General features: G+C 32.6%; 2 protein-coding genes across 2 annotated transcripts in view; one reads left to right on the top strand and one right to left on the bottom strand.

Annotated features, from left to right (window-relative positions):
* The window catches only part of LOC127739199 (germinal-center associated nuclear protein-like), a 49175-nt gene extending 41903 nt beyond the window's left edge, over nt 1–7272 (bottom strand). The window contains exon 1 of the mRNA XM_052250822.1: nt 7181–7272. The gene's annotated coding sequence lies outside the window, so the exon portion shown is untranslated. The remainder of the gene's footprint in view (nt 1–7180) is intronic.
* Nucleotides 7273–7443: 171 nt separating this feature from the next.
* LOC127739418 (suppressor of tumorigenicity 7 protein homolog) overlaps nt 7444–22772 on the top strand; it is a 60183-nt gene continuing 44854 nt past the window's right edge. Inside the window, exon 1 of the mRNA XM_052251174.1 lies at nt 7444–7602. Coding sequence (XP_052107134.1) covers nt 7452–7602 — 151 coding nt within the window. The 5' untranslated portion in view covers nt 7444–7451. The remainder of the gene's footprint in view (nt 7603–22772) is intronic.

The following is a 22772-nucleotide window of genomic DNA, read 5'->3' as shown; positions in this document are numbered from 1 at the left end:
GTAAATCTGTATTCATGTGACTTTCAATTTAAGGTAGCACTACAGTCAGAATTTTCTGACTCCAACCAACAGTCTTTAAAGATTAATTTCTCCAAAACTACTCAATGGATTTTTAAGATCTTTAACTCATTTTAAAGCTGAAATATTACTCTTTCTTAATCCATAGATACATTTATTTTTGGTATGATAAATCTCAAAATATAGCTCATTAATTGCCAAAAAAGTGGTCTTCCAACTTGGATGGAAATGGCACATTCAGGTCAAATGGTAGTAAAAATTTGTTTTCATCCCTTTAATCAACCATATACAAGCTGCAAAACCGTGTCTCAGATTTTTGATATATGCCTCCAGTAAGAAGATATATTGATTTAACTGCTGTGTGCCAAACCTCATTTCACCTTTCATCTTTGGAGATCTATAAATTCATTTAGAAACAAATTATCCAAAAACTGGGACATATTGTAGAAAATACTCCCTTTAATCACATATATCAAAGTCCAGCCAAAGGGGGTACCCATAAAGTTTACATTTTCATTTTTTCCTAACAAATCTCATGAAAAATTGTTCTGAGAAATGACCTAAAAACGGAATTTCCCCCTTAGAACCCCTATAAATGCAACATAAATACATAAATTCCACTGGGAACACCCCAGGAGTGTTCTGACACCATTACTTTATCAATAGAACCACACACTTTGTCTCTTTGATGCTCTAATGCTGTAAATTTTGCATTATGTGTGACACTGTGCAACACTAACTTGGCATTTGGCGGGAGTTTGACGTCATAGATTTGACCAATATCTGTGATGTAGTAATTAAATATAGACAAGGCTCCGCCTCTGTCCAGACAGTCTAAGATAAGAGAATAACAGGATTGACCAGCTGCATATAATCAATATTTAACATCATTATTCTCACTATAAAGAATAATTTTTGTATTTTAAAAAGAAATATACTATTACCATGATTACTGAAATTAGCTAGAACATTAAAATTGTGCATCAAAAGACATGTTCATAAAAAGATCCAAGACCATCCACTTCTTTAAATAAAGACACTCCCACATTATGCATATAAGTTCATTATCAATTTACTCCCTGTTGTGATATGATAATGACTTTGGGATTTTTACAAACTGTGCAGAATAATACTTAATTCAAAATTATGTGATAAAAAAAATATCTTCAAAAAATCATTGTTAGACTGTAGTGCTACCTTAACCCCTTAGTTGGAGATGGGTTACGCATGTACTAGGCATGTTCAGCTATCATAAGGAAAAGAATGTCAACATTGAAAGTAAAACAAGGATGAACCTTTTGGTTGACTGATCTGATCAACAAAAATCATTCTTATTCAGATAAAAGCGATGATCAAGATACTTTTTTAACCTATGATATGAAATCAAATAGACCTAGAAAAATCCAATTGCACGTGGTCGCTATCTATTTATATTCATATATCAGGTTATATGACCCTTAGGCAATCTTTGGAGGTCATCGCAATAGTTAATTAGATGGAGTCTAGATTGAAATACACACAAAATGCTGATACATATTATCTAGTCCATGCATTGCTGATTGTTTATTTTAGATTTTTTGTAATTTGGATATATGTTTTAGTATGTTATAAATCAAATATGAAAATTTGAGTCAAATCTGTGAACTTGAATGTCCCTTTAATAATATGGCATAATTCCTTCTTCCATATATCAAAATATACACATGAGCCTGAATCACTCATTTAATACGAGTAAAAAAAAGATGTAGATGTACCAGTATATAAAACTGACTTAATTTCGGTTTATACATTATAATCAAACGTCTTCCTTCCTGCATAGCAATCAAGTATAATTAACTGTTAACACAGAGATATGTCTCGCCTATTTGTTATTTTGATAATGCAAATGTTGAAATTAAATTAGCAATACTTTAACATGTAAGTTATGCAAATATTCAAAGTCAATGAACCATGACTGAAGGTACAGGGCTAAACAATCCCCATGGAAATGAGATGTGCCAATGCTAATACAACTGCGTACCAAATACCATTGACTTTTCATAAGTCGTTCCCTTTAAACAAACCTAAACACAAACATTAACTTGTAAACTATGTAAAAGTTTCAAAGTCAATGATCCAATATTAGGGGGTGGGGTTACATGTATATAATCTCCATGGAAATGAAACATGCAAATGCCAATACATTTGCATACCGAATATGATTGACTTAACATTAGTGGTTCATCTTAAACTGACCTAATCACAAACTAATATATGTAAACTAAGCAAAAGTTTCAAAGTCAATAGACCATGACTACAGTGTCTTCCCTAGAAAATTTTTCATGCATGGTGGGTCCATGGTGGATTTGCAACGCTGCGCGCAATGATTATTTTTCAGAATTAGTTACGCTACATAATTTATATGTTTATAGCCATATACCAATCTAATTGTTTTATTATAGGTAAGTCATGGAACTTTAAAGTATTTATTACAGATGAGAGGAATTAATGAAAGACCTTATAAACAATAATAAAAATAATCCAGTCTGCACTAGTTTTTTACAAATTAATGTCATGTACACATTATTTTGTTGATATCTTCCTCTGTTTCAACTTTCCAAAGGTCCCCACACATTTTTCAAAATCAAAATCTTCCTCCTTTGGTCCTTCAATATTGATAAATGCATTAAGCAATTCAGCACTTTTTGGCATAGTCTGTTTCTCAAAGGTGTTTTAACTCTGTTTAAACATGAAAAACACCTTTCACAATCAGCTGTTGAAACTGGCAAAACAAGACCAATTGCTGCATACTTAGACAGACGAGGATACAAAGTTCCAAGACAGGCAACTTTGTTCATTGTCTGCCTAAATGTCATGTCTTTACATTCTTTCACTAACAGTGCCTAAAAGTCGTGTCTTTACATTCTTTCACTAACAGTGTCCTCAATTTGCTGATAGAATGGTTTCAGCAGCAACAGCAAGTTGTTAAATAAAACTTTGAATGTCATCATTGCTTCACAGAGATTTTACAGGAAACAATAAAAAAAAAGTCTATTTGTGTTAATTACAGAAGTCGTCAATGAAGAATACCTGACATACAGATGACATACAATGTATTTGGCAATCACCTGTTTGGAAGCTAAGCTGACATTTTATTTCATGACAATTAACTTTTTTTTTTAAATACATTCCTGTCTGATTTATTTATAACGCTTCATAATTGTAAAAATCATATAATGAAAGAAATTTAGCCCCACTTGTGTAAAGAACGGCAAATGAATCCGCTATGTGACCCATTGAATTAAAGATAGAACAACACTAGTTAATTAAAAACAATATTTCCGTAAATGTTTTGAAAGTTTTTCCATCAAATGTTTTAAATATTTCATAAGACACATCTTTTTTCTCGGCCCGGTTGCGGTGATGTGTATTCTTTAATATAATCAATCAACCGCAACTAATCTAAAAATAAAATGCTCCGCAGGGCGCAGCTTGATACGACCGCAGAGGTCGAACCCTGAACAGTTGGGGCAAGTATGGACACAACATTCAAGCTTGATACAGCTCTGAATTTGGATTGTGATTAAATATTTGACACAGCATAGGTTTCTGACACAGAATGAATGTGGTCTAAGAACTTAAAAATTTTAAATTGGACATTCACCTACTATGGTCCAATATCCAAAATCTAAATACATGGTTAGATTCAGCATATCAAAGAACCCCAAGAATTCAATTTTTGATGAAATCAAACAAAGTTTAATTTTGGACCCTTTTGATCTCAATGTGGACAAAGTTGATAACAGGGCCCAAAAATCAAAAATCTAAATACATGGTTAGATTCAGCATATCAAAGAACCCCATATATTCAATTTTTGTTGAAATCAAACAAAGTTTAATTTTGGACCCCGATTTGGACCAACTTGAAAACTGGGCCCATAATCAAAAATCAAAACACATGTTTAGATTCAGCATATCAAAGAACCCTAAAAATTCAATTTTTGTTAAAATCAAACTAAGTTTAATTTTGGACCCTTTGGACCTTTATGTAGACCAATTTGAAAACGGAACCAAAAATTAAGAATCTAAATACACGGTTAGATTCAGCATATCAAAAAACCCCAATAATTCAATTTTTGATGAAATCAAACAAAGTTAAATTTTGGACCCTTTGGACCTCAATGTGGACCAATTTAAAAATGGGGCCCAAAATCCAAAAACTTAATACACGGTTAGATTCAGCATATGAAAGAACCCCATATATTCAATTTTTTTATTGAAATCAAACAAAGTTTAATTTTGGACCCCGATTTGGACCAACTTGAAAACTGGGCCCATAATCAAAAATCTAAATACATGGTTAGATTCAGCATATCAAAGAACTACATATATTCAATTTTTGTTGAAATCAAACAAAGTTAAATTTTGGACCCCGATTTGGACCAACTTGAAAACTGGGCCCATAATCAAAAATCTAAATGCATGGTTAGATTCAGCATATCAAAGAACCCCATATATTCAATTTTTGTTGAAATCAAACTAAGTTTAATTTTGGACCCTGTGGACTTTTATGTAGACCAATTTGAAAACGGAACCAAAAATTAAGAATCTAAATACACGGTTAGATTCGGCATATCAAAGAACCCCAATAATTCAATTTTTGATGAAATCAAACAAAGTTAAATTTTGGACCCTTTGGACCTCAATGTGGACCAATTTAAAAACGGTGCCCAAAATCCAAAAACTTAATACATGGTTAGATTCAGCATATTAAAGAACCCCAAGAATTCAAGAATAAAACCCCATTGAAATTGATCAAGAAATAAGCAACTTATACGAAGTATATTCTTTTGCACAATACTGTGCAATTGAATATTTCTTGCTATTGCGCAATACTGTACAATTGACAATTTCTTGCTATTGCGCAATATTGTGCTATTGGATATTTCTTGCTATTGCGCAATACTGTGCAATTGAAGATTTCTTGCTATTGCGCAATACTGTGCAATTGAAGATTTCTTGCTATGGTGCAATACTGTGCAATTGAAAATTTCTTGCTATTGCACAATACTTATTATATAATAATTTACACATCCTGTTTGGTGTGTATCTCCTTCCATATCATTATTATTTGCTTTTAAATATAAATCAGAAATAACCAACTTAAAATGGAAAATTTTAAAAGAAAAAAAAAGGAAAAAAAGAAAAAAAAAGAAAAAAAAAAATCCCCCCCCCAAATTTTTTGAACCCCCTTATGATTCATCACCCCCAAACTCAATCCCAGCCTTCCCTTTGTGGTATGGTACCTTGCAGTACAATTTCAGAGAGATCCATACACTTGAACACAAGTTATTGTCTGGAAACTAGAAAAATGCTTATTTTTGGCCCCTTTTTGGCCCCCAATTCCTAAACGTTTCGGGCAATTACCCCCAAACTCAATTCCAGCTTTCCCTTTGTGATATGGAACCTTGTAGTACAATTTAAGAAATATCCAAACACTTACACACAAGTAATTGTCATGAAACTAGAAAAATGCTTGTTTTTTGCCCCTTTTTTGGCCCCTAATTCCTAAAATTTTGAGGCAATTACCCCCAAAATCAATTACAGCCTTCCCTATGTGATATGGAACCTTGTGGTACAATGTCAAAGAGATCCATACACTTACACACAAGTTATTGTCTGGAAGTTACAAAAATGCTTATTTTTGGCCCCTTTTTGGCCCCTAATTCCTTAACTGTTGGTACCATAACCCCCAAAATCAATCCCAACCTTCCTTTCGTGGTATTGAACCTTATGGTAAAATTTCATGGAGATCCATTCACTTAAACTAAAGTTAGAGTGCGAAAACCAATGTGTCTTCGGACGACCCCGGACGACGACAACGTCATACCAATATACGACCAAAAAATTTTTAATTTTTGCGGTCGTATAATAACTGATTGTTGTGACCAATCAAAAAATAATGCATCAATGTAAATATACATTGATATAGCTGATGGAAAATCCGCGAAACTTTATTTAAAAATTAAGTTTTGTCCATTCTTGGTGAAGTTATGTTAGTTTTATTTTATAATACCAGAGACTATACCAAATTTTTTAAATTTACTTTTTAAAGATCACAATAACAATGTCAAACACTGGCCCATTTTTTGGTGAAATTTATACTGGAAAAGGTTTAACTTTTTATTTAGCACAGAAAGATATAATTGCATTGGAGATTAATCTTATTATTTATTTATCAGCTAACTGGCAACTTCTATTATTTAACCGAAGTCTCAATGTACAAATGTATAACCAACTAATCAAAAAGGTTGTAAAATCCCGGCACGCGTGACGTGATGCATCCAATTACCAGTGGGATGAGTTTAAAATTCCTGAGGAGTGTTGTTACTTGTCACTTCACTTTCAAAATATCGTTAATAAATATTTTACACAGTTATAATTTTCACACATAGCGGGATGCATTGCGGCAATGATGAAAGCATGGCGGTCAAAATTTAAGTGTAGCGGTACCGCAATGCTTGAATAGCCTAGGGAAAACACCAGACTAAGGGGTAAGGACCAAATATTCTCCATGGAAATGAGATGTGCTAATGCTTATACAACTGCATACCAAGTATCATTGACCTACCACTAACGGTTCCCCTTAAATTGACCTAATCACAAACTAATAAATGAAAAGCAAGCAAAAGTTTCCAAGTCAATAGACCATGAATTTTGTGAAATTCCTAATTTTAAACAAAATCTTGACTAGCCCGTCGGACTACTGTGATGAAAACTTTACTAGCCCTCCCTAATTTTTACAAGCCTCTGGCTAGCGACTAGCGTTAGTGTCGAAACCTGTACTACGAATTCATCTGATGTACGAAACATATGATCTGATCATACCCATTTGGATATATCAGTCCCTAACTTCATGAACGTGTTCTGGAGCACTTGACCGTCTTGAGTTCACCTGTTTTAATTACTGGGTTAATGTTGCTGTGCATAGTTTTCTGCGGTGTTTTATGGACTATTGTTTGCCCTGTCGTTGTTTTTCTTTTTGCCAATTTTGGCCAACACTACTGTATGTTTTTGATTGATTTATGTTATTTTCTCCCTCTTTTTCTGCAATATCAATGGGCAATCTAAGTTTTATTATTACTTGCTCACTGCACAATGAATTTATACAAATAATTCTTACACTGTGATGTATCGACAGCAAAATGTCGTCACCGAAGGCGAAAAAATGTTGACACCAATATTTCTTCTTTCAGTTCAGTTTGAAAACTTCCGCCACCTGACAACTAGGTCGCGCTAACGGTGGATAAATTAAAACACCAAAATGTAAGAAAGAATAATGATTTATACACGGTCTGAAATTTTTCTTTTCGTTACTCATTTTGCCAAATTAAACTTATAAATATTATAAATTTATCGTATACACAATTTTCTCCGTGACAGTGATTTTGATCATGGCAGGCTTCCTGTCTAGGATTTTTGAGAAAGTTAAATCTTGGATTCACTGGTCGTGGACTTATCTTTGGGCCGTTTGGTTTATTTTAGTAGTCTTTGTCGTATACATTTTGCGAGGCCCATTAAAATTGACAGAAAACCTGTCTTATGGTAAGTATGAAGATAGTTCAAATGCCCTCCCCCTTTTTTCAATTTTTTTAGTTTACTGAATACTCTACTTCACTCAGCATTTAACTTGAATAAGATTCATGTATATTGAAAGTTAGACAAGCAGTCAAACAGAATGCACTTAACATGCTTGACCAAAGACACCACTCCAGACATAAAATAGGTGAGAGAATAGACCTTATCGGGAATATCGCTATTTGGGAATCTATAACCGATCTAGGACATAATATATTGACGGGACTTGACACTCGACAGTCGTATAGATTTCATTGTCGGGTCATCTAATTACTGATATGATACGGAAACGGAGATGATTAATGGACAAATACTTAAGTACAAAACATAATTTAAAGCAGTGTAAGGGAGGTAATTCAAATAAATCATTTGAATTACCTCCCTTACACTGCTTTTAAATTATGTATAAAGTAATGGTTAATGAATAATTAAGACAATTTAAAAGCAGTGTAAGGGATGTAATCCAAATAAGTTTCGATTACCTCCCTTACACTGCTTTTAAATTATGTTTAAAGAAATGCATATTTTTAAAGGAAGACCAGTAAAAATATCTGCAAATGTTGCATCTTTTTTTTTTTACAAAAAAATCCATATGAAAGATTTGACACCATATCTTAAATTCTATTATAAAATAGATTAAGTTAGCACTATGGTAAATTTAAATGGGTAATTATGGTTACAAACTCCATTGGAAATTTGAATTTAGATTATGAACCGAATTTTTTTGGGAGAAAAAGGGGGCGTATTGCATTTCCGCTAATTTTTCAAAGTTCCAATACTACGTTTCCGGAAACTTAAAGTATACGTTTCCAGAAATTGTATTTATTACTTTTCGGGAAATTTACCTGGTAGTAAATTATTAATATTTGAACATATGTTAGATAAATTATTTATTTCATATTTTTATACAAAAAAGGTTCTGATCTTATATCTACAATATACTAGATATAAAAAAATGAAAGTGTCACCATAGTGAAAGATGATGATGTCGGAATCGTTATATTTTTATGTTTTACCAACTTGAAATGTCTATGATCCTCTATGTAAATTACTGATATTTTCATAGATGGCACAGTTAATTTTTCGATACATGGGTGTTAAATGGTAACTACATTCCTCTTGTGTTTGCGTTACTTCCACTTTTTATCAAAATGTGGAATCTGCTTATTGATGTGTGCACTACCCGAAGACTAACTCTCCAGCCCGAGGTAGATCAAATTGACTTTGAATGTGCAATGCATACTGCTGTTACAAAAATTGCATGCTGCTACAATCAGTTTCATTTAGGATAAAGTTCAAGGTACTTCTTAATTATTTTCTCGAAAAAGTAATAATTTATTTTTTCCGGAATCGTTATCATTTTCTCGGAAAAGTAATAATTTATTTTTTCCGGAATCGTTATCATTTTCTCGGAAAAGTAAGGTATTTATTTCCGGAAACGTACAGAGATGCAACTAATCGTCGGACCTGTCGGCCCGAGGGGGCAGAAATTGAGCAGGTCCGGCAAATTGGGTTTTTGTGCAAGACCTAATGACCGGCAGACAGTTCTCTAGGATTTTAGTAATATTTAGCATTTTTGGTGCTAACCTATTAGTGGGGAATCGAAATTTGCCTTGTTGAAAATTTATTAAAGTTAGTTAGTATGTTTGCTATAGATGATTCAAACATCAATGCTTTGTAGGTCAACTTTTGCGGTAAACAATGGGGATACATGAGATTGGGGAGAGAAACGGCAGTTTTCATTCTTTCTGTAACTGTAACTGTATTGCGAATCTTCTTCCAATAAAGGAGCACCTCAATTCATGAGTAATTATCCACCAAAATAAAAGTTAATGTACTGTAAATTCAGAAATTATTGCGTGCATTTATTATTGCGATTTTTCAAAAATGGACAAAAATGCGAGATTAATTATTGCGATATCATGAAAATCTGCATACAGATATATGTAACAGATATCAGAATGCGAGTTCTTATTATTGCAATAGTCACCAAGTCGCATTATTCGCATTATAAAAACCTCGCAATAATTTCTGAATTTACAGTATCTGAACACTTAAATTGTGACATTTATTATATGAAAAGTAGTCTTCCATTAAAACAAAATTTTGTGTACCAACATAATGGTAAAAAAATTATAAAATTTTCAAATGTTGCTTTTTGAAGTTTAAACATATTTATTCATGCAATTTACAAATATATCAAAATATACAAGGATAACAAAAAGTAAGATCTGGAAACAAGCTGCACACAGCTTATATCAATCTGATTGATTTTTTGTAAGTACATGTATCCCTGTGATGAGAGTTGTAACTGGGAACTTTAAAGAGGGAAATTTAAAACTGAATTGACTTTTCAGTCCTCACTTTCCTGAGAAAGTTGTAATCAATTAAAAATCTTAAGAGAACTGTCAAAAAAATTACCCTAACCTGCAGTTCAGTGGTACACAATAAAAAAAAATAAAAAATATATTGTAGTAATTATTAAATAAAAGAACTCAATTGAATTTTAGATATTTTCTAAAACAATCCACTAAAGCAGCTGTCACTGTAAAGACATCCTATCTTCGTTCTCTTACTGTATAAAAAACTGATATAAAAAAATGTAGGTCTGGCAGAAAATTGATGGGTGGTCAATTTTTTCTCATTTCAGATTTCAGAAATTAAAAAGAAAAATTCTTCAAATATTTTTTTTACAAAAAAAAAGTGTGTGTGTGTGGGGAGGGGTTAATATGCAACAGTATAGTGTATTGCACAAAAGCAAAAAAAAAGAGGGGGGTAAATTTTTTATCTTTTTTTTGTGGGGGGGAGGGGGGTCAATTGTCAATTTGCAACAGCAAAGTGTATTGCACAAAAGCAAAAAATAGAATATAAATTCAAATCATATAACCAATTCTAAGTTCTTTGACTACAGTTATTCTGTGTCAGAAACCTTTTATGTGTCAAATATCTGTATCAAGCGCGAATATTGCGTCCATTTTTGCCCCAACTGTTCAGGGTTGGACCTCTGCGGTCGTATCCAGCTGCGCTCGGCAAAGCAATTTTTTTTTTTAAACTAACACTGAATGAATTGTCTTTAATTTTGTCTGATACAATATGTACTCTTTGATTTTGAGAGTGCAGCAAAGAATATTCCTTCCTTGTCTTAATAATGTTTAAAATTTTTAATTAATTCCAAAATGATAAAATAAACAATAAAACAGAAACTAAAGTTTATTTTAGTAGAGAATCGGCAATTGCGATTACAAATGTATAATACTCTTTCTTTTTTTTTCTATTTATTTCCGTATTATTAACAGAGATATACAGTAAATAGGAACAATTAAAAAATATATAATATCACCTTTTGTCCTTTGAATTTCTGTTCAAAAATTTGTGTTTTTCTTTGTAAAATTTATTTTCATTGATGAAACAAGTTATACTAAATATACTGGTGGCGAAAAATTCAGAAAATTAGATTAAGTCAACAATATAAAGAGGTATTTTCAGGTATCAGTAAATGGCTGAAAGGAGTGTTTGGGATAGCTTTCTTGGCTCCAGGGGAAGTAGCAGACTGTTTTGATGAGGATTTCATGACTGTTTTACCTAACGAAAAGCCTTATATAGACTTTGACGATTACTTGACTGAAACTTACATCACAGACGAATCTTTGTTTCTCCCTTATCTCTGGGCCTCACTTCCATCTACGAAAAATAACGTACAAACAATGGACCTGAATCATTTCATGCCCATTATAATGTGCAATTTTATCATAGTCACCTATTCATTTATATTTTTCTTGACACCATTGTCAAATTACAATCTCTGACTTGCATTAAAATTCAGAGTTTGAATATTGATATACCTCCGAGCCGAACAGACAAGGAAAAGGAACAGAACTTGCATTCACGGTACTGCCAGCATGAAATAATGAGGGATTTTTTTTTATGTCAGAAGGTACTCCTTCATCATTCTTAACTTATTTTCACTCAAATGTCCTATACTTCGGTGCTCAAAACTTTTTTTTTTATCGCTCAAATGTTCATTGCCATTTACCTGTAATCAAATAATTCCCACCTAATATACATGTCATACTGTGTAATCATATATCTCTGAGACGTGTGTATATTCAAATGAGAAATTAATTGTCATTTTCTTTTAAATATTTAATCTTAAGAACAAATAATTTCAATAAAAAATATTTGTGTTGATCACAAATTGTTTTCTTAGTTGAAAATCATTATTATAGTTATTGATGGAATGTCATGAAATTGAATTCTTTCTTCAGAAAAAAACAATAAATTTTAACTTTGTCGCTTTATTTTAGTTATATATGAATATATAACGTTACAGAAGTGTGCCTATATGCTAAGGGGTCGTGAATAAAAACGGGGGCTTTGACAGCAATAAATCATTTCACAACGCTTTAAATCACTTCACAACCTGAAAATCTCTCTTTTATATGTCATTCTTAACGACAATTTATATTTTGTTTCGTTTAATATTTAATGTTTAAAATGTTTGTGACGATCGTTTGGAATTATTCTGTAAATTTACATAGCCATTGATATATCTCTCCAAATCCTAGCAAGTCTTGTTTTATCCTGTGGAGACAAGTAATTAGGTCATATCACAAGGAAAAACCTACAAGATTCTAATCCCGTTAGTATAATATTAGCCCCAGGACCAATGCAGGACGTTTCGGCCACACTGCCGTTTCGGCCATGCTTCCAGTTCGGCCATACTTTGTAAAGTTGTTTCAGCCATGGTGTATTTATTGTTATCAAAGGAGCAAAATATAATTGTTTCTAGAATCAGAAATGATAAAAATACATTTTAATCATTAATTTTTATGCATTGATAAAAATGTGTTTTAATTAAAGAATGTTATAAAAATATTCGTAAAATGTTGATTTTTAATAAAAATACTATTTTATAACAAGATATGATTGTTAATGAAAAGTGATATACAATATAACAAGATATGGTAATCCAACAAAATTAATTTTTTTTCACAACCACTACCAGTATTTTGAAAAAAAGCTCGGTGACCTATCATTATTTTTATTTTATTTTTGAACATATCACAATATATGCTACTTTTTGGCAAAGTATGAAAAAATCATTTTTCGTTTATGCTCCCATACCACCTTAATGTATAAGAACAATATGAAAAAGTATGGGCGAATTGACTGTCACCAAAACGTCTGTGGACGAACTGGTAGTGTGGCCGAAACGACTTGTGGATGAACTGGTAGTGTGGCAGAAACATCTCGAAAGCTCTGTGACACTTGACCTGAGAATCTGCGGAACTTGAAGTATTGACATCATAAACAATCACTTTTCCTTTGTGACGTCAGACTTTTTCTACTGTGATGTCAAAATTTTGCAGGAATGTTTGTGATGTCCAGCAATGGCGGATAAATAGCGATAAGGTATTTGGTTGGTGTCATGTCATTCCTGCCCCAGGTTGATCCAGTCCATATAGACTAATTTCTATTTCTAATTTGTGTATTTTCCTGTACATTTCCTATGTCAAAATGCTTATATCATTACATGTACATCACAGTAAGAACTGATTGTTCAATGACATCATTTACGCCAATTGATTTCAAACAACCGATGTAACTCATTTATAAAAACAAACTCAATATATGGTCTATTTTAAGTTAATGTGGCCCCTATTAGAATGACATATAAGGTTTACAATCAATAATACTTTAGTACAAGCTATAAAAAGTGAAATAGACCTCTATTAAAGAAAAGTTGTAAGTGCTCTCTCAGATGTCTACTTGGTGCCTTAAGAGTTTTTGTTAGTTATTTGTGTGCTTCGTATATATCTCTTTGATGAGTTATGCTCTTTTCAACTGATTTGAATGCAAGGCATAGGAATTAAAATCCTGTGGTAACAACATAAGCTATTTGTATAAAGGACCTAGATTTATATTTCAGAAGGTAGAAGACCTGGATGCTTCATACCTTGTATACATGTACAATGTAGATGCCTTATGTTACAAAGTTTCTGTCTGTCATATGACCATTGTCCCTGACCTCATTTACAATGTTCAGCGACTGCTTGAAAAAAATTATAGTTTTATTGTCATGTGAAATACTCACTTATTAAGATATATATAGGATCCTTGCAAGGTCTACATGTCTGTCAGACAGGGTTCACATGGCCTCAACCACATTTCATAGATCAGTGATTAAGGTTAACTTTTTGGTTGTCAAGTCCTTATCTCAAATACCTAAAGCAATAGGTCAACAATATTTAGTGTATGGAATGATAGTAAGGTGTACATGTCCGATTGGCAGGTTTCATCTGACCTTGACCTCATTTTCATGGATTATTGATCAAGTCCAGTTTTTGTGGTTTGGTCTGTTTCTCAGATACTATAAGCATATGATTTTAAGGTGTACATGTCTGTCTAGCAAGTTTCATCTGATTTTACCTTTTTTCATGGTTCATTAGACAATGTTAAGTTTTCCAGGTTTTGTCAGTTTATCTATCAATATAAGCAATTGGAAACTCTATTTGGGGTATGGAATGATCATAAGGTGTAGTCTGTCTGGCAGGGTTTATATGACTTTGACCTTATTTTCATGGTTCATTGGTCAATTCTAATTTTTCATTGTTACAAATTATGTCTGTTTCTCAGGTACTATAAGCAATAAGTCAACAATATTTGGTTTGAGGAATGATTGCATGGGGAATATGTTGTCTGGCATGGTTCATCTGACCTGGACCTCATTAATGTTATGGTTCAGTGGTCATTGTTAAGTTTTCATAATTAGGTCTGTTTCTCAGATGGTATACACAATAGGTTCATTATATATTTGGTGTGTGGTATGATTTCAAGGTGTACATGTCTGTCTGGCCCCTGACTGAACCTGATCTTGACCTCATTTCTATGAATAATGTTAAGTTTATCAAACACTTTATGTGATATTTGTAGCAAAATCTTCATATTACAGACTTTAAACATAAGTTCAATCACAATAAGTAAAGCAGGCGAGACATTTCAGTGTGTGCAGTCTTGTTATAGTTTATTCTTATATTGTGCTATTACACCACTGTCCCAGGTTAGAGGGAGTGTCTGGTGTCTGCTTACACGTTTAAATCCAGCCAGTTTTTTATTTGCCTGTCCCAAGTCAGAAGCCTGTAATTCACTGGTTGTCAGTTGTTGCTGTATATCACTTTTTTTCCATTTCTTGTTTTGTATATAAATCAGGCTGTTAGTTTTGAATTGTTTTACATTTGTCATTTCAGGACCTTTTATACTTGTAGCTTGCTATGCTGTATGGGTTTTGCTTATTGTTGAAGGCCGTACTGTGACCTGCAGTTGCTAACTTCTAAGTCATTTGGTCTCTGGTGGAGAGTTGTCTTATTAGCAATCATACCACATCTTCTTATTTTCATAAAGACCAATATTAATATTCTCTTTTATGAATGAGATATGCTGGTTGACACTAGGTCAATCACCGTAAATGACGTCTTAGAACAATCCACTTTTACAGTGAGGTAACTACATATTCTGGGTTATTTCATCAGAAATGTACAGGAAAATGCACAAAATGTGAAAGAAATCAATTGCTTTTTTTCTTGCTATGTATTGTGAGACAAGTGTTACATGGAAAGAGGACAAAGTTTAGAAGAGCATACATAAAACTTTTTTTTTAACACAAATTAATGAAATAATTTTGAATCTTACCACCAAGCTGTTTTACTACTATCGCAACTTGTGATTTTACCGTATATTTTATTTGTAAAGCTTAAGTTTAAGTTGTGTGTGATTTTGAATAAATTAAAAAAATATTGAAGCCATAAACAGAAAACGTTTTCAAATATTAGTTTAGTTGGAAAACTGTAAATATACTATTCATTTGTCGCCTGGAGTATATTATTCGTGTTTAAACAATCTGCACATGATGGCTTAGTTGCGTAGCATCTTTGTATAGTTTACACAAAGATTTTTACAAGCATTATATTAGTGAGAAATGACATTTGCATTCAAATGAGATATGAATCTAAAATGTTTGTTAATTTGAATTTTTTAATTTATATGATATTTTCTATATATCATACAAAAACTGAGAAAATTTTTTTTTTTGGGTGTCAATTTTTTTTCCTGAAGATTTACAGTAAAGGATATAACTCTATAGCGTTATTAGAGAAAAATAACATATATTTGTTATTGTGGACTAAAAAATCAAAGAACTGTGATAACATATGTATGTTACATGTTTCAAAGGGACAATATAAATCATTAGTATTGTTAAAATGTATACAAGTTCTATTGATATTACTATTGTCTTTATGTATACTTAACTATAGAAAGATATAACAGTTCATAGTTTGCCAATCATGCATAGTACACCTATGTTATTACAGAAAAAATATGCCTATAATAACTAAAGGGTGTTATTATAGCTTCTCAACATCACTCCAAAGCATTTGCTCAGACATTCATCATGCTTAATTTCAATGAATTTTAATTTATTGTAAGAAATAATGATCAGAGCATGTAATGAGGTTCTGCGCAAGCTTCCCAGGAATTCCCAAGTGTCTCATATAACAAGTTACATGCCTTTAATAACTAAGCCTTGTTATTACAGCAAAGTTTATCCCTTAAAAGCCTCGTCTCATTGATTTACCATGGTTAATGAAAAATGTATTAATTTAATTCAAAAATTCTAACATGACGTTCTTCAAACGCTTTGAGTACACACCCGTGGTAAAATATGAATATATTGTTTGGGCTGTTCCAATCGTACTCCCGCGTCATATGTTTTTTTATGAATGAGCTACCCGACGTCATAGAACGATGACGTAAGAATATAAGCATTTTACGGGAAAATACACGCTTGTGAAACCGAAAATCATCACAACGAGGAGACGTAAATAAACGATGCAAAAATGTGTTATATAAGCCATTTTTTGTATACATATAAGACATATAAGTACAATTATCATTTAGATTCATCCAAACCTATCTAAATATGTTATTGTAAATAGTTTAAGCATGTCATTTATTCAGTTTGTTCCGGTCTTTTACGTCAATTTAATAGTGCGTTTATTTATGGGAACGGCAAATAATGCCTTCATCTAGAGCGCTTCGATCCAAAACAATTGCCGTATTTGTCCTATTAGAATCGAAATAATTCATGGGGGCTTGAATATATCGTGATTTTACCACGGGTTATCCCTTTATGCCGATATTTTACCCCTCGCTATCGCTCAGGGTAAAATATTTGTCATAAAGGGCCAACCCGTGGTAAAATCACGATATATTCAAGCCCCCATGAATTATTTCTTAATTAGTTATCAAGGCTATGCATTTAGTTTCTGCGCAAAGTTTCCAGAGTTCCCTAGAGCCCACTAAAAATCATATTATGTATGATTTATTTTACAAATAACAAACATATGTTATTACAGATTTAGAAAATTTAAGGATTAAAGAGTAGACAACTCATGAAAGTATCTGTAATAACACATGCAAGTTATTAACTGTAATAACCCTATAGAGTTATATCCCTGACTGATTTAAGAAATTATCAATTTTCCAAAAATAAAAAATTGGGGGTCACAATTTATTTTGCTAATTCTTTGTATATAGTCTGAAAACAGATTTACTAAGTATTGCGCATCAGCACAGTGTATTGCACAAACAGCAAGAAATCTTCAATTGAATGTAAATTCAAAGCATATAACCAATTTCAAGTTCTTTGACTACATTTATTCTGTGTCAGAAACCTATAATGTGTCAAATATTTATTTACAATCCAAATTCAGACCTGTATCAAGCTTGAATATTGTGTCCATTTTTGCCCCAACGGTTCAGGGTTGGACCTCTGTGGTCCTATCCAGTTGTGCTCGGCGAAGCAGTTTATTCACAATTATTTTTGCAAGTATTATGAAAGGAATGATTGAATTATTCCCCTTTGTACAGCATCTAAGTTTCATCAGTAGTGTAAACTGTCTTTGGGGTTGCTACATTAAAGAAAACTAAATGAAAATTAAAACCTTCTCCCAAAATAATAAAATAAATTTTGTTATTTATAGCAATTTTTCTGTACAACTTGAGTTTGCTGAAACCACAATTTTGTTTTAGGCCATTTTCATTTCTTAGTATTAAAATGAAGCTATTAAAAGATATAATTCAGGGGTTATTTCCCTTTGTACATAATCTCTAAAGAACTGCATTTCATTACTGAAAGAATATATTTTGCATTTATATATATAGAAGCAAAAACATTTTTTGTTCAACACATGTAAACTTTATTTCACCTTGTATTATTGAAAATCAATACTTCAGCTCAAATGCAGTGAAAGGTGATAATTTATGGTTTTATATTTATAATCCAATAAAGGTTGATATATATTTCATGTGAAGTATATGATTGCTGACTTTGCAGTTAAAAATCTATATTTTTAATGTTAAGTTTTCTGATAAACTGTCAGTGTTCTTCAAATTTTTTTATATACATGTAGCATACTGGTAAACTGCAGGGAATTTTGAAGTACCAACTTGTTTCTAGAAAGGTCCGTTTAGAGTTTGACGTATTGTTAAGACACTTGTCTTTTGCTGAAGATCAAACGTGATCTCTAGATTTATTTACAATTTGTACATTTTCCCTTTGATCCTACTGCCTAATACTGTTTAAGATCATGGATTGGACCTGATACTCAAAAATATTAGGCAGCAACGTCCCATAGCAGTGCAATAACATTACACATTCATATCCATCCACGTCAATTTATCGTTGAAATGCATGTGACTTCATTCATACAACTGAGCAACTATCATTATCATTTTGTATGCACAAAAATTGTTTAACTTACTATTTCATTTTATTTTATATTCTCAACCAAAAAATGTATTGTTAAGACAAATTGCTGATAAAAAGAATATTGGCATTTTATTTTTTAAAACTGACTTCCTCAGTTGCCTTGCTTTATATTCTTGCTGATAAAGTCAGTATCAAGAACAAAAACACAATCATTCTGCATGTCTTCTGGTTATTTGTGTCATTGAGTAACTATCTCACTTACTTATAACCCACATAACCCTTTAATCATAAGACATACATATTTGTTTAATGTTTTCAGTCTATCTTTTTGTTATTGTTATGCTTTTCTTGACTTGTTTGAGGGTCAAGATTTACTCATGTCTATCTTCTACTGTGCATCCATTCCTCAGAGAAGTTTGGTGATATATATACTAGTGATCATTTACTTCCACAACTATCTTAACTAAAAAAAAAAAAAAAAAATATTTTTTAGTTAGATGACCTATATTTTGGGCTTGAGTGATTTTGATAGAACTTTTCCTTTTAAGGACTATTTTTCAAAACCAATTAGGATATCAATTATATTTGATTGCTACTGTTCTGAAAAAAAAAAACAGTTCTACAACATTTTGGTCACAATGCAAGTTATTACATGCTAGAACAACTTTTGTCAGAAAATTAGCCGTGTCCTTTTTCAAAATGAAAGACTAGAAAATTGATATTTACTGATTCTCTGCTAACCAAGCCACATTTAGGAGTAAGAGCAAAGAATGGTTGGCACGAAGTCTGAATAATGCATCTGTATAAGGGGACATGTCTTTCTTGGGAATGTAACCTTGTGAATTAGCATGTAAAAAATCCTGCTCAATGTGATGGTCTAATACAAAGCAGGGTTTATATTCATATTTCATTTGATAATATGTTTTCAGCCTGATATTCATGTAAAACTTGTATAAATCTCAATGACTTGTAATCATATTTTAACATTGTAAGTGAACTGGGGGAAGATTTGACTTTTCCTTCTAAGGACAAGAAGGAAAACCAAACAGGAAACAAAAACAATGCAACATGTAGTACAATCATGGTAATTGCTTCCAGTATAAAAATAAGGAGATGTGGTATGTGATTGCCATTGAGATAAATATCCATTAGCGACCAAGGGATTAGGATGTAAACAACAATAGGTCACCATACAGCCTTTGACAATGAGCAAAACCCTTGCAGTGTAGTGACCTATAAAAGGCCCTGACATGGACAAAATACACATTTTTATTTTGTTTTATTTTGAGATTATTTTCTCTGATGAAATTCTTTATTTACAAATAACATAAAAACTGGCTAAAAAAGAAAAGCTTCTCTATCAAATGTTGAGAAGCAATTGATTTGTAAAGAAATCAAAGACTAATTGCTGAGCTTTCTTGCATTATAATGCAATTACTGAAGCTAAGATGATTGTATATATGTATACCAAGTTGAAGGTCATGCAGAAACACAATTGAGTGTGAAATAAATAAAAATTATTCATGCAACGTTTATTTGGTAGATATGTAATCATTTGTTGCTGATGTTAATTTCCCCAGAGTAATATGAATTTATTTTATAGACTATTTCTACATGTTGCTGGAGGTAGAATATTGATTTTTCTGTAGTGTTCTGTCTGTCCATTTATATAGAACTACATTGACCATTATTCATATCTTCAATCAATTTCATACTGCAAGGTATTAGTTGAGAGAAAATTTATTCTATTTTGTTGTGTAAACTTGTCTGTGTTAGTATAAAAAGGTATGAATATGTCTCTGGACTTTATGTAGTTTCTCTTTTTTTTTTGCTGTTGGCTGGTTTAAGATGTCTATAGAACGGTTATCTCAGTTACTGGTACCAGGTGCAAATCAATATTGGGGCGCACCCTGTGCCCAGGCCCCATAAAAAAATGAAAACAAAATGTAATGAATGTAAAATTACAGCCAATTTTGTGTTATAATAAGGTCATCAAATTCTTAATTCTCAGGAGTAACCCCGCCCCCCCTCAAATCGTGGATTTGTGTTAGATTTAAAGACAGTTATAACACACATTGTACCTTTGTCTATCTACCAGGTGTAAATTTGTTACATGACAACTCAAATAATTTTTGCATAATCTCCTTCAATCAGAGAGAAGGTACAGTCAAATCTGTATAGATGTTAGCCTTGGGAGAAGAGAAAACCTACTCTATATGACAGATGACCTTTTAATTGAGGTCCAAATTATTAATGTGAAAAATGGGTCAGTATTAGGTTTGCAGTATTATAACAACTTTATAAAATTTTTGTAATAAGCATTTACTTGATTTCACATTTTTCCCAGTTTTAAATTTTAAAGTTTAAGCTTAATTTATTTACGGTTTGTGTTATGGCGTGGCCACTTGTCCTGACCAAGTTTTGATAATTTGGTGCATGTCAGCCATTGGAAATGCCTTCTGCTTGACTGGAAACTTCAAATATCTTAATCTTTATTTTTCATTAGAAATTATCTGGGATTAGTATATTTTAATTTAATATTTACAAACATTCAAATCACAAACCAGTACTTCAAGAAATATTTCCTTCAGAGATTCTTTGATTTCAATTTGCCAAGCAGTTTCTTCTGCAAAAATAAAGCAATTTTCCTTTATAATGATGATTGCATGCAAGACATTACATGTAATCGCCTAGTGTTTTGATTAAGGTTCAATATTGATTTTCCAAGATGGCTACGGTTGCCAATAAAAGACCTTATGGGGAATATATTTAACAGAGATGTCTCCCAGAAAAACTTTATTTGATTTTAAAAGTAAATGTGTAATTAAGTTATTCAGATGAAAAAAATATACTCTTCTTCTTCCGGTTAAAGAACAGGAGTTGTTGCCAACTGTTTAAAGCTCTGTTGGGCTACTATGTCTGGCGCACACAGATGTAGTCCCCTAGTCTATTTACATTTAAAGGGTATGTTTTGTACAATTTAAATTATATACATGTAGTCCCTTTCTAGTAACTGGTTTGGCTAACTCCTAGGTTAGCTATAAACTCCTCTATGGTGGCTGCAGCGACTGTGATGGCTGGTAGGAGATTCCAGTCTCGGACTGTTCTTAAAAGAAGGAGTTTCTGTATACCTCGTTGTTGGATCTTTTTTTGGAAGAGACAGTGTTGACCTCTTGTTCTTTATACCTAAGGTTTAGGTTACTGTCGATTGCTATAAGCTGGTGTTGTATTTTGTATAGTATACAAAGTCTACCGTTGAGTCTTCTCTGTTCTAGACTTTACCAACCAAGTGTTGCTATCATGTTGGTCACACATTCAGGTTTTCTGTCTATAGTTATTGGTGACAAACCACACTACTCTTCTTTGCACATTTTTCAGGGCCTTGATTTTTCTTTGGGTTGTTGGGTCCCATACCGTGGCTGCATATTCAATTGTAGGTCTAACTATTGTTGTGTAGCTTGTTCCCTTGGCAACTATGTTTTCTATATGTTTGTCCCAGGAAAGGTTACTGGCTATTATGACTCCCAGGTTCTTGCTGGAGACCTGGAGTCAACTGTTTCCAAAGTGTGGCAATAAAGTTGGTAGTTAGAGGGAATAACTGACTTGGTGTTATTAAGTGCTACTCTTATTACTGTCTGTTTACTTGGGTTGAAATTCATTTGCCATCTTCTTTCCCATTCCTCAAGCAGGCTTAGATCTTCCTGCAGCAACTGGCTGTCAGATGCCCCATTAATGGCAAGGAACAAGATGGTATCATCAGCAAAGAGTTGTGTCTCTGAGTTTTTGGTTGTTTTTGGCATATCGTTTATGTAGGCAAGGAACCAGAGAGGGCCTAGCACCTATCCTTGTGGTACTCCTGACAAGACTTTAGCTGGTATTGATTTTGTTCCTTCTAACACTACTTTCTGATTTCTGATGGCCAAGAATGATTCGATCCATCTTACTGTGTTGTGGTTCACTCCATAGTATGACAGCTTATGCAGTAGTCTGACATGTGGGACCTTGTCAAAAGCCATAGTGAAGTCAAGTAGGATGATATCAACTTGTGCTCCTTCAGCAAGGCTGATGTTAAGGATACTGGTCTGTGATTTGCAGGTATGTGTTTTTCACCTGTTTTGAAAATTGGTACTACTAAGGCATCTCTCCAATCTTGGTGAACTTCTCCTGTGTCGAGGGAGTGTTGGTATAACAGTGATAAGATTGGTGCTAGTTGTTGGGCTGCTGCTCTGAGTATAAATGCTGGGATGTCGTCTGGACCTTTGAGTTTCCGGTTCTTCAACAGTTTATAGACTCCATGTACAGTGATGTTAATGCCCTTCATTGTTGGAAATGTACTTGGTCCTTTGTCTGGGAAGTTTGTGTAATCCTC

This window comes from Mytilus californianus, unplaced genomic scaffold (assembly GCF_021869535.1).
Source record: "Mytilus californianus isolate M0D057914Y unplaced genomic scaffold, xbMytCali1.0.p SCAF_1, whole genome shotgun sequence".
In the NCBI taxonomy this organism is placed as follows: domain Eukaryota; kingdom Metazoa; phylum Mollusca; class Bivalvia; order Mytilida; family Mytilidae; genus Mytilus; species Mytilus californianus.
This window is presented reverse-complemented; position numbering and strand designations above follow the sequence as displayed.